Source organism: Equus quagga, chromosome 2 (assembly GCF_021613505.1).
Source record: "Equus quagga isolate Etosha38 chromosome 2, UCLA_HA_Equagga_1.0, whole genome shotgun sequence".
Lineage (NCBI taxonomy): Eukaryota > Metazoa > Chordata > Mammalia > Perissodactyla > Equidae > Equus > Equus quagga.
Genome location: NC_060268.1, coordinates 183,078,882 through 183,094,916, shown reverse-complemented (window position 1 = coordinate 183,094,916; position 16,035 = coordinate 183,078,882). Strand labels below are relative to the sequence as shown.

Sequence of the window (16,035 nt, the reverse complement as noted above, 5' to 3'; positions counted from 1 at the left end):
CCAGTGTCAGACCAGGGCTCAGCACAGAACGAGGGCCTGCATAGCGGGCACCGACTCTCCTTCACCTACAGTGGCCACGGAGACGCCATCACCCAGGCCCTCCCCAGTCTGGGCTCCTGTCCTCTGACCTCACTCACTTCCAACATTCCCCTGGTGACTGCAATGCTGCCGGTCCATGGACAGAACACTTCAAGTGAAAAAAGTCTAAGTGTCAATTCTGACGTCCTTCTCAATCCCCTTAAGCAAGGACTTGCAGACAATTCCTCCTAAGAAAGCAACACAGAGCCCTCTGCTCAGCCGGGCCAGGAACTGGACACACTACGTCGACCAGCTGACAGCTCTGGGGACGGCTTCTGGTTGTGAAAACTATGGCTCCTCAGCTCTCCATAGGAAGAGTGGGCAGAACTCAGCATTTACTCCTCTGTCCCACTTACTAATGGCAGGCATTTGTGGACACTTTAAAATCAGACTTTGACTCTTGTCTTGTAAGGGCTTACAGCAGCTCAATCTTTCTTTTAAAAAACACATGTCATGGGGCCGGCCCGGTGGCACAGCGGTTAAGTGCGCACATTCCGCTTTGATGGCCGAGGGTTCGCCAGTTCAGATCCCGGGTGCTGACATGGCACCGCTTGGCAAAAGCCATGCTGTGATCCGCGTCCCACGTATAAAGTAGAGTAAGATGGGCACGGATGTTAGCTCAGGGTCAGTCTTCCTCAGCGAAAAGAGGAGGATTGGCAGCAGTTAGCTCAGGGCTAATCTTCCTCAAAAACAAACAAACAAAAACAACAACAACAACAAAAACCCATGTCTAAATTCACAGGTAAATAAAGCTTATTTCTCTAGTCCAGGTCATCAGCCTGTAGAGCATTAAAGCTTCAAGTAAAACAGGAGCACAGAATTCCAAGCAATGACAAAAATTCACAGATTTAACCTTCAGGAACAGATAAAGCTTATGTAGCTCTCTAACTTTAAATGAGAGAAAAGGGGCAGGCCTGGTGGCGTATGGGTAAGGTCGCGTGCTCCGCTTCGGCAGCACAGGGTTCGCAGCTCTGGATCTCGGCATGGACCTACACGCTGCACATCAAGCCATGGGACAGGGACAATTTTCCTCAAGCAAAAAGAGGAAGATTGGCAATGGATGTTAGCTCAGGGCCACTCTTCCTCTCCAAAAAAAAAGCTAAGATTGGAGACTCTGGTAGCAAAGCAGAGATTCAGCATGGCATCTGTCTACCCACCAGAACCTACTGTTTCACATTTCTTCAAGGCAACTGCCCATAAACTTAGGTGTAAGGAGGCAAAACCCAGAAAGTTACAGGAAGAGACAAGAACCATCAGACTTTCTAACTGACGTCAAATAAAGAGATGAGACAAAAGGGGACAGTTTCAGAAGAGTAAGAAAATGATATTTCATAAATAAATATAAACAAGAAATGTAAGTCTGAAAACCATAGGATTTATACCTCTTTGCGAGGGAAAAAGGGTTAAATGGAATCAAATATAAAAGGGAAAAGGATGAGGGAGAGATTCCTGGACTCGTGTAAAGGGACCCGTTCCTGGGAGCACCTCAAGGACCAGCCCCGCCACACGGGGCTGAAGAACCACAGGAGGGCCCCCGAGCCCGCAACGACACCATCAGGTAATCCGCACCCCAGGCCACGTGGCAGCCCCTGAAACCCCCAGACACGCCCGGGGCCCTTACCTTCTGTGCCGTCCCCTCCGAGACACGGAAAGGCTGGTTTTCTATTTGGTGGGAAATATGTTTTAAAGGAAAGATGGAAAAAGTTGTCCAAATACACAGTACAAATCCAGTTAAATATTTAAAATTTATTAAACTTTTTGGTCAAAATAGCTGAACAAATATATACAATCCCATTTTACTAGAACTTCTTTTTTCTTAAGGATCAGGGTTGACTAACACTTAACTCTGTTCCACATCTTAGATTTGTAAATTGTGTCACAACCAATATACAGTATAAGAATTATTGTAAAATTAAAATAAATTCACTTTTAGATTCTCAATTTTTAACTTAATGTGAACTTAAGTGGCATTCTGTTAATATAAATTCAGGGTAATGAGCGCTAAGACATTTTGTCCTTGTATATCTATATCATCAGTAATCAAAATACACCAATTTCCAGAGCGTGTGAGTGTGACTCTCTGCCCCGCCCTGGGAGGCCACTGTGATTTGGGCTCACGTGTGTAATTCCACGCAACAAGCTCCAACCACTCAGCCTTGTTACACCTGTCTATTTTTTGTTTAGGGAAATCCTGATTTCTGATATCAAAGATCCCACTTTTAAAATAAACCACCAAGGTACTGGTGGTATCACATAATAATTAAAATGGTTTAATTTTGCTGGCTTGAAATGCAAGATGAAATTCAGCATGCATATAATTTTAGCAATTTTTAAAAAGTATACCCCCCTAAGTACTCTTGAAAAAGTTTTAAAAGAAAGCATTTAAGTTATCAATCGCAGTGAACTTGAGGTGTACTTGAAACCAGGGCTTAATTTTATAGCAGCAATTCTGTGGCTGTTCCTTGCAGTTTCTTTCTCAGAGGGGGTCTAGTTAAGGCTTTTCCCGACCTTACCTGGTCTGCCATGTGTACTATTTCTACAGAAACAAAACAAAGTCACAGAAGTTTGGGGATAGATACTGTCAGTGTGAAGTCCCACGCGTGTTCCACCACTATGTCAACGAAGGACAAAAGCTTTCCACAGCATCATTCTGCATAATCTCATTATATGTAATTAAAGCAAATAAAAAGACGATACTTCTGTTTGGATTTACAAACACTCTTTATAGCGTGTTGCTTTTATTAAGTGGTTGTAAACCAGAAGGTGTGACGGTAGCTACAGGTGTGTGGGGGAGTAAAGCCGCCTGAGCCTGCTCGGGCTGAATCTGTGCATCACCGGTGTGCCCACCTGGGCTCAGAGGAAGGCCGAGGCGAGGGCAGACAGCCGCCACGGCACACGCGTGTGACGGCCCCAGTATGATGGCAGAGGAGGAGGGAAAAAGACTTGGAGAGAAAAAGAGAGATGACATCTGACAACTTTTCTCTTTGATGTTAATTTTTTGGTCTATAAACTGGAAAGGAAGGCTCAGACTTAAATAAATACATTTATTTTGAGTAATGGCCTTTGTAAGCACTGTCCATCGACTCTGCTTCGAGTGGGTTTTTGCTTGAGCAGCGACCCCGAGGCTCACCTCGCTGAAGGCAGATGCGCGTGTGGGCTCCACGAGGCCTCTCCGGTCGAAGAAGGAAGTGGTAAGGGCACTGCTGCCCTCCACGGCGAGGAGGACAGGGCCGCTGCTGCTGGAAAACCACTGGACTCAAGTGTGCAGGATGCCACGCGGCCTCACGCTCACTGCCTTAGTTGATTTTGTCCTGGAATATGTACAAATTATTGGTGGCAGCCACGGCAATAATGTTCTCCGTGGGGTGCCAGGCCGTGTGTAGAATCTTCTTATTGAAGTCCAGACTGTCCACACTAATCTCGTCCTTCTTTCTCTTGCCACCTGTACATACTTTGCGAGGCTTTAAGCTGGCTCGAGGCTTGCTGTTCTCCCTGGAGGCTTCCAGCGTCACGTCCCTCCGTGCGTTTCTATCAAACATTCTGAAGAAGTTGTTGTAGGACCCAGTCATGACCGCACTGTTCAGAACAAGAAGAGAGGGACACAGCTGAACGAGCTGGCAGCAGCACCTCCACCAGAGCGCTGGGCCCAGCATGCTGGGCACGCGGTGCGCAGCACTGTCACCCTCCGCTCCACAACACAAGTATTCTTAGAAATAAGAATAACAATGGTCAGGAGAGAAACGCAGTGAGTATTTCTTACTCAACTTTATATATATAATCATGTCAGTAAAAATAATTATTACAGAATAAAAAAGGAAAAAAGTAATGGATTCATACTTTTAATTACACTAATGCATTTTTAAAAAGGTAAAAAAACCTTTCCACATTCATCTCAGTCATGAATAACAGTATAATTTTTTCCAAGTCTTAACTTCTGCACTTTGTCAATGACGCAAAGTTGATCTCCACATATTCATCTTCCACAGACATTAGATTTATCACTGTATCTTCACTGACAGTTGATCAAAGAATGTTTTAATTCATTTTAATTTCAAAAAGGTTTTTCACATGAAACAGCAGATATACAAATAGGAAAAGTCTTAAACTCTAAGGTAAGTGTGGGAGAAATCTAGACCTTGTTTCATTAAATTCCAGACACTGGAATGCTACCACTGTTTTTATTTCTTCAGATTAATTCTAATGGCTTTCAGTGTCTTTCTAGTCAAAAAATTCCAGGGAAACATCCATCACCATAATATGTTTCTATTATATTGGTAAAAACTTCTGGTCTTTTTCTACAAAGACGAGAGAAAAACGGCTGAATGATGGTGAAGGCGGCCATGATCTGACCCATGGCTTTAGAGTGAGTCCAGTTCTGATGAGAAGCGTGTTCCAACGACGACCTGCTGACTTCTGGCAGGAGGAGACCTGAGCCTTCCGCACGTCTCCCGCCGTCTTCCTCCTGTCTGGTCACCTGTGGCTGGTGGCTGATATTTCAGGCACCACTCAAGTTTAGCGTTCCACCACACGGCTCAGGGCTGCCCCTGGCTGTGAGCACTTTAGTGGCTGGTCAGCCTCAGCGAACACTTAACAAGAGGAAAAAGATAAGCTCAGAAAAGACAAGTACCTGCAGCCACTCTGCTTATTTCAACTCTACTGTTTAAACCCAAGAACTCACAGCCCTTCAGGAACTGGGGAAGCGAACTGCGTAAGTGAACTCTGGCAATACCAGGCTGCAGCGCCCGCAACTGGAGTTCTCCAAACTAATTTCTTTGTAGAATACAATGTTCATGAAAGGAGGAGCGATAAACGTGCTGATCTGAAGCTTACACTCATGTTACTAAAACTCAACCACGACTGCAACAATTTTCAGAAGAGACAAATAAAAGGTTTTTTCCAGGAAGGAGTATTTTATTACCGACATTGATTAGAATTGCCAGTGCATGGTAGAAATAAAAGCAGACCAACCGTTTTTGTTTTTTTAAACATTTTATTTTTCCTTTTTCTCCCCAAAGCCCCCCAGTACCTAGTTGTATATCCCAGTTGTAGGTTCTTCTAGTTCTTCTGTGTGGGACGCCACCTCAGCACGGCTTGATGAGCGTTGTCATGTCCGTGCCCAGGATCCAAAGCAGCAAAACCCTGGGCTACCGAAGTGGAGCGCACGACTGTAACCCCCCCAGACCAAATGTTATACAGTTTTATTATTACTTTAGAATTCCTGACAGACAACGCCTACACGGAAGGTGAGCGTTCTTACTGGCCCACCCTCCACACTGCATAAACGAGAACCTTCCAGAGCACCTGGCCAGGTGTCGTTCTGTTCCCTAGGTAGGAACACTGCCAAACGCAGGTGTAAGTGGAGTCACAAGCAAGCAGCTCTATCTGCTTTTGCTAGACAACCCAGAACACAGGAAAGCAGTGCCCCTCAACAGCACGGTCCCGGCAGAGTGACAGATCTCACCTTACTTTACTCTGTCCCTCAACAGAAGCTTCCAGGGGACCGGTCCCGTGACCAAGTGATTAAGTTTGTGTGCTTTCCTTTGGTAGCTCAGGGTTTTGCTGGTTTGGATTCTTGGGGCGGACATGGCACCACTCATCAAGACACATAGGCGGCGTCCCACGTAGCACAACCAGAGGCACTCACAACTAGAATGTACAACTATGTACCGGGGGGGTTTTGGGGAGAAGAAGGGAAAAAAAGAAGACTGGCTACCGATGTTAGCTCAGGCGCCAATCTTTAAAAGAAAAAAAAAAAAAAGGCGGCAGCTTCCAGGCAAGAAGGGGGGGGGTTGGGGGGGCGGTTCGCAAGAGTGAACAAACAAGTAAACATTCCAGGAAAGCTTTTGGATGTTCCTGGTGACGGGTAATTTAAATGTATTTTGCAGTATCTCAGATATACAAGAATAATATGATGAATATCTAAGTACCCATAAGCCACTGCTAGTAAAGTTAAATCCCACTGTGTAGCCTTCTAGAAAGATGGTCTCCCCTCCTGCCCGCCTGCTGGGGCTGGCACCTGTTAAACCATTAGGAGTAGACAACATTCCCCTATCTATTCCCCTAATGACGAACACCAGAGATGTTTCCGGCGTTTGCTAGTCCAGGTTTCTGAAGGTTTTCTTGTCTGCACAAGGGAGAGGCTCCCACCTGCCTGGCCGTGGTCGAGTTTCAAAAGAAGGGCAGGTCAAACGCGTGGGCCTCCACCTGTCCACTGACACCTTCAGCACTCCGGCGGGTGTGAATGGGTGTCACAGTCACTTTTATCTGCTGAATACTAATGAGGATGAGCATTTTTATTCACTTTTTCCCCCATTTCTGTTCATTCCCATTCATGACTTGTTTGCCACTTTCTTACTGATAGAATCCTTTAAATATTCTGGATACTTAATCTCCGCTGGTTATATTTGCTTTTGTGGGTTTTATTTCATTGTTTTATTTTGATATAAAGAAGTTTAAATTTTTTTTTTTTGAGGAAGATTAGCCCTGAGCTAACTACTGCCAGCCCTCCTCTTTTTGCTGAGGAAGACTGGCCCTGAGCTAACATCCATGCCCATCTTCCTCTACTTTATATGTGGGACGCCTACCAAAGCATGGCTTGCCACATGGTGCCATGTCCACACCCGGGATCTGAACCTGCAAACCCCAGGCCGCCAAAGCAGAACATGCGCACTTAACTGCTGTGCCACCGGGCTGGCCCCCAGAAGTTTAAAATTTTAATGCAGTTGAATTTCTTAATGGTTTTTGGGGCCTTGTTTAGGAAGCCCTGTAGTCTCCAGAACTCACAAAGATGCTCTCCCACAGCTCCTTCTCATCTCTAAAACACCCAGAGTTTGTTTACTGTCTGGTCTGAGGGTTCTAATTTCTGTCTCCCCAGCAGACACTAACTTACACAAATCACTACAGTTTCACAGAGTCAATGTTCCTCTGGCGTGGCTCATGTCTTCACCGACCATTTAGCCTGTCAGTCTATTGTAGGTCTCAGACCCTCTTTCCACAGTCCCTTTCCTTCTAGAAGTATATCGTTTAGCAAGTTCCTTTAGATCTCACTTTCATGAGTTTCTTGTTATGGTAAATTCTGTTTTCCATCTGAAAATGCCTTTAGCACATACAAACCCTTGAATGATCACTCATCTCTACATCCGACTCCAGGTTGGCAGCAGCCTTCCCCCAGTACACCGAGTGAGGAGGGATCACGACACACTACGTCTCAGCGTCCTCTGCTTCCACTGTTGTGCCGAGAAGTCTGCTCTCAGTCTGAACATCTTTTCTCTGAAGGTAATGTATCTTTTTTGCCCCTGTCTGCTTTTAAGATCTTCTCTTTGCTTTTGGTGCGCTATAACTTCATTATGATATGGATGTGGGTTTCTGCGCTTTCTGAATCTTCGTAGTAAGTCTTTCATCAATTACGAAAATTTCTGGCTATTATCACTTTAATCAGGACATCTCCACAATTCCCTACTTCTGGACACTTCTCTCCATTTAGGTGTCTGTTCTACCTTACCCTAGCCTCCATGTTTGTTAACCTTCCAAATTTTCTCTTTCGTTCTCTGAGCTGCATTCTGGATAATTTCTCCGGATCTCCTTAAACTATTTCTGACCTTCCTCAGTTCACTAATTCAAGATCTCTTTTGATGCACTGGATCTGCTACTAAATCCATATGGTGATTTTCAAGTATTACATCGTTCTTTTCTGAAGTTCTGTTTCTTTCCCAAATCTCTTCGGTTGTTTGTAATGGTCTGTGGTTCCTTGCTGAGGGTGTGGGTCCTTCCTTTAATCTGTAAGTATTTCCAGCACTCTTATTTCACATTCTGTAACTTGTGATTTCGGTACCTGAATTCGCAAAGGTTGCGGGTTTTGCTGACCTGTTCACAGTGCCTTCCCTACATGTGCTTGGTAGTTTTTCCCTGAGCTCACATTAAACTGATTTTCATCTGGGGAAATCCTGAGCCGTGGCTGTAGTGGGAGAGGTGATCCGCCATGGGCACTGGGTGCGCCTGCATATTTGCAGTAGGTTGCAGGAATGTGATGCTTGAGCAGTCACTACCTGAGCATCTTAGAGCTGTGCTGCAGCAAACTGCAGGCTTGTTTATCACTTTCTGTAAACGCTGTGGACCTCCCAGCTCAGCGGGCATTCGCTGTGACACCAACTCCACTTCTTGTGCGTCATCTGCCTGGGTCCCCTGTGTCACTCCTGTGGGACCTGGGGGTGCTTGGGAAACTGATGCCAATATGAAGCTCATGCTGCTTTGCTGTGTCATGAAGAACAAAGTCCTCTGTCTCTGACCCTGGAGTCTCACGTCTTCAGCCAGTATCCATGACACACTAAGAGTGGCATGTCAGCTTGTGAACAAGCTAAAAAGCCCAGACCTGACACGGTTTACCCCTCCAGATACCCAGAGCACTGCCCGCTTGGCAGCACTTCACTCCTCAGTTAGCTCTCCTAGATCGTGTAGCCAGTACAGATACAAATTCCACATCCTTGTGAAGAGGGCAGGCTTATGGTTACAAATCTCAGGAGATTTTTATCTACCCCAATCCAAGGTCTCAGACAGATTTCCCTTGGGACTCAATCTCAATGAAGATGTATGCCTTTTCCGTAACACTTGAGGGTCCCAGTTTCAACTGCCGTCCTTGTGTGGGTCCAAGACTACAACTCTTGTACACTCCTGGGCTGTTAAAACCAAGGCAGCAGGTTCCTGGTACCAGCTGATGCCTCCAGGCCAGGCTAGGGCTTCAGGGTTCATCAACAATTCCGGTTTCAACTCTGCCTTCATTTCTGGCCACTGTGAAATTTCCCTTACTTATGTGTGGGCTCAACTACGCATGTGAAGAGATTTGTGGTGTCATAGCCAGCGTTTCTAGGCGTTTGTGCCAAAGAGTTCTTCAGAATGTTGTCAGTCCTTTATTGCCAGCAGCAGAAGTCCTCTCTCTGTTCACTCACAATACGGCGAGCACTACACTGCACAAAATTCCATTAAAGATGGTCTCCTTCTATCATCGGAAATGCACTCTCTGGTGTAAAGACATAATTCTCTGCAGTGCTAGTATTATCATCATCTTTAAGGAATACGCATAAAGTCAATCACCGAGGCATCAGAACTGTCACATTACAAACTAAATCAGGATTTCACCTCAGCCATCTCCACTTTTTGTCCAAGCATGACAATCAGTAAACTCAGGGCATTTTCCTCTACTTCTCTCCAGAAGAAAAGGCAAACTGAAATGTGGCCATTCCACATACCTAATAGGAAACTCAGTTCCCCATTTCCTCCCTTGTCACTCACCTTGGAAGTAATAAAAAACTAGGAAAACATCATTCACTCAGCACTGTAATAACAGCCAATACAATATGAGCCTTGTATTCTGCTTACTGTCCAAATGTAGATGGAATTATAAGTAAGGTGAGAAATTTGCTCAAAGATCCTATTTTCTCCACCTCAATACTGTCATCAAACAAAGAAACAAAAGGCCCGGAAGGAAAAGTCCATCCGCATTCCTCCTCCGCGGCCCCAGACTGCAGCTCACCTCCCTCCCTCCAAACCCCGCACTGGCCTTCTGCCCTGGCTGCTCCCGGCCCCGAGGAGCCGCTGAGGGAAATGGGCATGCTGTGGGGTGAGTCACAACACAGGCCTTACCTATCCGAACCGTTCCAGCAGCACTCAAACTTGTCAAAGATGCAGTCATTTTCATACAGAGAACAAAGCTTGCTTCGAAGGTATTCATGGACCTTAATGAAACCAGAGGAAGGTTAGAAAGCGTCCCGTGCAAGGGTTGGCGCCGTCCCCACACAGTGGCTCACCTGGTGGGTCTCCACGGGCCGGCTCTCCATGTTGAGGTCCCACACCTTCACCGACAGGTAGTCTCGGGTCATCATGTACCGACCACTATGACTGAATTTCACGTCGGAGATGGAGGAAATTATTTCTGAGAAGAAAGACCTACTGCTGGGATCTTCAGGTTCTTCAAAAACTGAAAAACACAATGTTTCCAGCTTCTGTTTAAAAACTGGACAACTCATTTTCAAGTTCAAGTGGGACTTGGGCCCTCCCCAGAGGCTCCAGAGGGTGCAGCCTTGACACCACTCAAACTTCCAATCTTTTTGATCTCTCTAAGTTTTTGGTCTTCGACTTCCACGCTTAAGAGGTTTACAGCAGACATTCCAGCGCCAGTTACTGACAAGAGCCAGCATCAGCAGCACAGGCCCTCAGTCTGACCCAGACTCGGAACCAGTGTCCGAGGGTGCAGCCCTGAACGGCAGTCTCCAAAGGCTCCTCAGGACACCACACTGTGTGGGTCCTGGCTGAGGAGCCCTGTGCTAACCTGAGGCTGTTACTGCACAAACTCGGCCTCGGAGGACCAGGCCCTACCAACCAAGTCCTGCCCCATCCCATCCGTGTCACAGGATGAGACAAACAGCTTTACATGAGAATGCAGACGCGGAACTCCAGGGCTGCTAAGAAAGTACTCGCACTGGGGGATGACGGCCCACCTCAACCTGGAACACTGTGGTCCAGATTTCAACCACCAGAATGGTCCTGCCCACTGAAGCCAGCCAGGAAAAGGTGGTCTCATCCTCACTATGCAGTACCCTGATCTACTGTAACAAAACTGCACTACTATTTCGGAAAGATTTTCTATGCTTCCTCGGCAGACCTTTCTTTCTCCTACCATTGTGCTTTCTCAGCAGTTGTTCAATGGCCCACTGCAGAGAGCTCCCCGACGCTCCACTGGACGCCGGACCCCCTGGTGCACTGTCATGCCTCCCGCTCAGCAAACTTTGGGTGAGGTCTGTACGTCCTTTCACTTTTAGCTGCCTTAGCTTTTTTTTTTTTAAATATAGGAACCTGTATGTTTCTTGGCTCTGCATTTGAAGTTAATTTTCAGTAAGCTGGTGGCAATATCGAGCATTTACTCAAATAAATTACTTTGCTGACAAATAAAACTACTCTTGGAATCTAAAATTGTTTATTCAAGAATGCTATCTTGAAGACACAGGCCAAAGGTTCTTAAAGGACTCATTCTTCATTGCAGGAATTCTACAAGGGTAAGTGTTCTTCAGCACACTTTAGCCTCAAAACAAGAGAAGGTGGCAAAAGGTTACTGAGACCTGGTCAGCAAGCACATTTAACGTTAGGACTGCTGGTGGTGGTGTACTGTAGGAGGGAGACACGCTAGACAGACTGACCAATGTGCCGACTGCACGGAAACCTAGCATCTCAGGGTATGGAGGCATTAGCACTCCCCTGGACGGGGACAGCGGGGGGCTCATCCACCAGTCCCTCAGGGACATGTCAGCAGAGTTCCTATTACGTGCGTCACAATGCAGTACACACAAGACTACTGGTTTCCTACAGAGTTGGGCCTATTCTTTATGGCTAAAAATAAAAATGAAACTCAAAGTCTCCACACCTAGAGGGAACTTCAAGGCTCAGTGGAGTAAAGCACCAGACGTTCACCTGAGCCCACTGTGAACAGGGCCCATTCCAACAGCTGAGGAGGGTCACGAGTGCAAGGCGGCTGGCAGCCTCAGTGTGGTCCTAATGCTCAGAACCAGAGGCAACCAACGGTTGTGGCTGGACCCGGCCAAAGATCCCTCTGACGAAGCAGAGATTCTGGGCAGGAGCAAACCCACAGGGTTTCCCCACCACAGAGTCTGTGGAAGCATGACCTCGTGTTTCACTTCTTAGCAGCAATAGCCCATGACAGAGCCACACTGGGACTTAGGAAGCACAGGAAGGGTCCTAAGCTTGCACGGGGATACGGATACCCGAAGAAGCCTCTAAGTCTCTGGAGAGGGTTTTGCGTCTGGAAAACAGGAGATTTAAAGGAGACACTTTAAACAGGCCTGCACTTACACTTGGAGTGCCTGTCGCACAGGGCCGAGGAGCGCATGTCACACAGTCGGATGGTCCCTTTGCTGCTGCTGTAGACAAACACGTTACACTGGTGCGGGTGGAACTCGGCCGCAGTGATCACCTCCGTCAGCTCTTCCATGTTTGCAGGCTTAATATCCACAATGTCTGGAGCGCACAGTTAAGGCAGAGCGCTTGCTGGTATTTTTAGTCCTCATCCACGCCAACAGCAGGCATGGAATAACCCAGCAGCAAGGTTTAAGAGATTAGATGTCAAAGCAGCGATTATACATATTATACGCCAGAGAAACGCTCCAGCGCTCCAGTAAGAGGATCTGCGTTAGTGCATTCATCAGACCGCAGTAATGTGCCCGATGGAGCTGGAGCTACACACAGACACGAGTGCTGCCTTCATCTGTTGCTACTACTAACCTTCTATGAACAGACTTTCATGGCCAAATACATACTAAATGATCTCAATAAGAAAAGCAAGCACCCAGCTGCACAAAATCCCTAACTTATATCCATAAATAACTACACACACAAGAGTAGAGCCAAATTCCAAAAGCTTCTGCTTTTCCAAGTATCTGACATCAAGAGCTTTTTCTTCCTTAGAACAATGTCACATGGTAGGTTGCCAAATACAGAAGTCATTCAACTGAAAAAAACACAAGAGTAGAAGTTGGCTTTGGGCCAACACAGAGCAGCAGAGACCAGACTGTACCCCTCCACTGAAACTAGGAAAGCTGACAAACTAGGGGACACCACAGCTCAAGTCACTGGACATGAGACAGCACGGGCAGTGACCCCAGGGGGACTAGAGCCCTACAGCTCCCTAGTGTGCCACCTGGGGCGTTCCCAGGCCACTGTGTAGGGTGAGGGATGCAGGCTGGGAGTCTGGGAAAGCTCATGGGACCCGCAAGGCTAAGTGCCAAAGAGCTCCCAGCAGGTTCGAGAAGGACCGGTCAGCACAAGCCAGTGAGGAAACGGCCCAGGGTGGGGAAGGAGCCACCTCCACAGAGCAGCACCCCAGCTCAGGCAAGAGCTTGCCCAATGGCACAGCTGGGCACGGTCTCAAGATTAACCAGGGGAGCAGCAGCCCGAGGCACACTGAAGGACAGATGTCAGAGGAGCAGCCCAAGGAGGGCTGTGTGTACAGAGCTATGAGGGCACTGGGGCAGGGGGCTGAGCATCTGGGAGAAGACAATTAGCCCCCATCCCTCTCATGGAGTGGATCAAAGGTAGTTTAAAAGAGTTAATAATGTAAGTATATGAAAGTGTATGTGCTTTAGAGTGTTGTTCACAGGGGAGGGCATCTGAAGCATGAGCATGGGACAGAATTTTTTAAAAAGCAATCAAAGATATGACTGCATAAACAAATGCTTTATGTTTTACAGTTCTCACAAATCATTAACGAAAAATAGGAACTTCCACAGGAGAAAAAATGACAAAGGATGGTAAAAAAAATCACAAAAATGGACATCAGATTAATAGATATTGTAACTCAGCAACAATCAAAGAAATTAAAAACTGTCTTATTTTGGTTTCACAGAATCGAAAAGTTATTATTTTTTTTTAAAGATGAGCACCTGAGCTAACACCTGTTGCCAATCTTTTGTCGTCTTCTTCTTCTTCTCCTCCTCCCCCCAAAGCCCCCAAGTGCACAGTTGTGTGTTCCAGTTGTAGGTCCCTCTTCTTGTGCTACGTGGGACACCGCCTCAGCGTGACCTGACTAGCGGTGCTAGCTCTGTGTCCAGGATCTGAACTGGCGAAACCCTGGGCCACCAAAGTGGACTGTGCAAAGTTAAAGACTTGGCGATGGGGCTGGTCATGAAAAGTTAATTGTTAAATACCTAATTTTCTGCTGAAAACAAGCACAGTACTCACAGCTAGTAATGAGCACCTCAGTCTCAGATTCTGCATGAAAACGTACAATGCACGGCCCTTCAGTCCAGCTCAAGTCCTGGGGACTAGGTCTAACATAAGTGTACAAAGATGCACGAACACAGCCACATGCTGTAGCAGTGTGCACAGGGATGAAGTGGAAATGATGGACAGCTCCTCAGAGGCGTTCATAAAATAATGGAACATATATACGATGAGTTCTGCAGTTACAAACCTGTATTCCTACTGACATGGAAAGATGGTCGTAATATGTTAAGAAAAACTGAGGCTAACGGTAGGGGTTTACTGCCGTGCAGCAGGCACTGTGCTGAGAGTTCTGCTTCTATTCTGTTAGTTCTCACAATAGTCCAAGGAGGCACATTCCAGTGCCTTGACTTTAGAGGAAGAGAAAAGCTTGGAGAGACTTGATGCCAAGGTAATTGAGCTGGATACGGGCTTCCCGACCCTCCCTAGTGCTGGAAACTTCATTATCACTGTGCACAAGAAGAGCCCAGTTGTTTTTAAAACACAGACATAAAAAGCTTGGAAGGCTTTGCCTCAAACTTACAATGGCTACTTCCAAAGGGTGAGATTAAGGGTGAGAATCTTCCTTCCTCTGTATTATTGGAATTTTGGTTATGTATCACCAAAAGGAAAAATTATTAAAAACATAAGCGTTTAGGGAGAATAAAGAGAAAGCAGGGGACACAGTTTATACAAAGTCGAAGAAAGAGAAACAGAGGGAGTTAGAAATGCTGTCAGTTCACTAGCATGGCTGCCTTGAGCATCACCGCACCCTGGGGGTACACCCCGCCTAGGCTTCCTCCAACTGCTGGCTCGCTACAGAGATGCCAGTGCTGCCACGCACACTACCTCATAAACTAAGGAACCAAACCAAGTAAAATGACAACAAGTAATAAAATTTACATGTGAAATGCTAGAATTTAAGAATCACATACTTCATGAGATTTTCCTAAGTAAAGCCTGGTCTGAGCTGAGCACAGGACTCATCGAGGATTATCGTCCAACTCTGGCCAGCTGGACACCACTCCACGAGGTGGAAAAGTCTGACTGAAGTCACCTGATATGCACATATCAGAAGCCTCTCTCATTTTCTGGAGAAATCAGTAACTTTTTAAATGCATGATTAGCCAGCAATATTTAGATTTTCATCTTAAAAATAACAGTACCACGATATCATCTAAAAGAAATGAGTCTTTCACTATTCCTGAAACAGCTTGTCTCCTAAAACAGAACTCTTTTTTTTTTTTCTCCCAAAGCCCCCCGGTACATAGTTGTGTATTTTTTAGTTGTGGGTCCTTCTAGTTGTGGCATGTGGGACACCGCCTCAGCATGGCTTGATGAGTGGTGCCATGTCCATGCCCAGGATTTGAACTAGCGAAACCCTGCACCGCCGAAGCAGAGCACGCGAACTTAACTACTCAGCCGCGGGGCCAGCCCCCTAAAACAGAACTCTTACATCATCAGTCACTTCTCTGGTTGAGTAATTAAACATCACTCTAACCAAAGCCAGTATTTTCTATTCTATTACCTATTAGCAAATTTAGAAGAAGGAAAAAAAGAACAGGCGACACTGAACTTCCAAATCTACACTATTTAAAACTGCCTCTGATTCAACCAGGGAGGCAATGGACTTGAGGTCACTCCCATTATATAGAGAACTTTCCCCAACGGCAGAGATAAGTTCCTATTTTTAGGGACAAACACTTTAAATTGCAGAGAACTTACATTCACAGGCTACTATGTAGCAAACCATATTCGAAGAGTAGACTGAGATACAGGAGTATAAATGCAGGTGAGAATCACCCATCTGCAAAACAAGCCTACGAAGAATGCCGGCCTGCCCATCTGATGAAGGATACTAAAACTTCTATCTGTGATTTCCAAATGCCACAGATTAATTCTCAGGTCATCTGCAGAAAGATATGTTTCATGGTCACTATTTACTGAAATGGAATTTACATGATACGTGTGAGCGTTTGCAAAAACACGCCGTGGGCTTGCTTCTACCATAAGGTCCATGGGCTTCAATACCGGGACCTAAAAATGGAAGGAGATAGGAATTCAAAACAAAGATCACAGCAGCATAAAATTAGAACACTTATATCAGATAACAAAATGGCACAAATCTATATTCACACTTAAGTAACAGTTTTGTACAGGTAATACCCAAAATAACCGATTAACAGAGTTGTGACA

General features: G+C 46.0%; 1 protein-coding gene across 4 annotated transcripts in view; it reads right to left on the bottom strand.

Moving 5' to 3' along the window:
• Positions 1–1,804: 1,804 nt before the first annotated feature.
• Positions 1,805–16,035, bottom strand: part of PPP2R2D (protein phosphatase 2 regulatory subunit Bdelta) — a 49,740-nt gene continuing 35,509 nt past the window's right edge. For 2 of the 4 annotated variants that reach the window (XM_046654449.1, XM_046654452.1), the window contains 5 exons: positions 15,699–15,876; positions 11,935–12,099; positions 9,879–10,048; positions 9,715–9,806; positions 1,805–3,654 (listed from right to left, as the gene is read on the bottom strand). In XM_046654449.1, coding sequence (XP_046510405.1) covers positions 3,375–3,654; positions 9,715–9,806; positions 9,879–10,048; positions 11,935–12,099; positions 15,699–15,876 — 885 coding nt within the window. In that variant the 3' untranslated portion in view covers positions 1,805–3,374. The other 2 variants (XM_046654450.1, XM_046654451.1) reach the window with 2 other exon arrangements.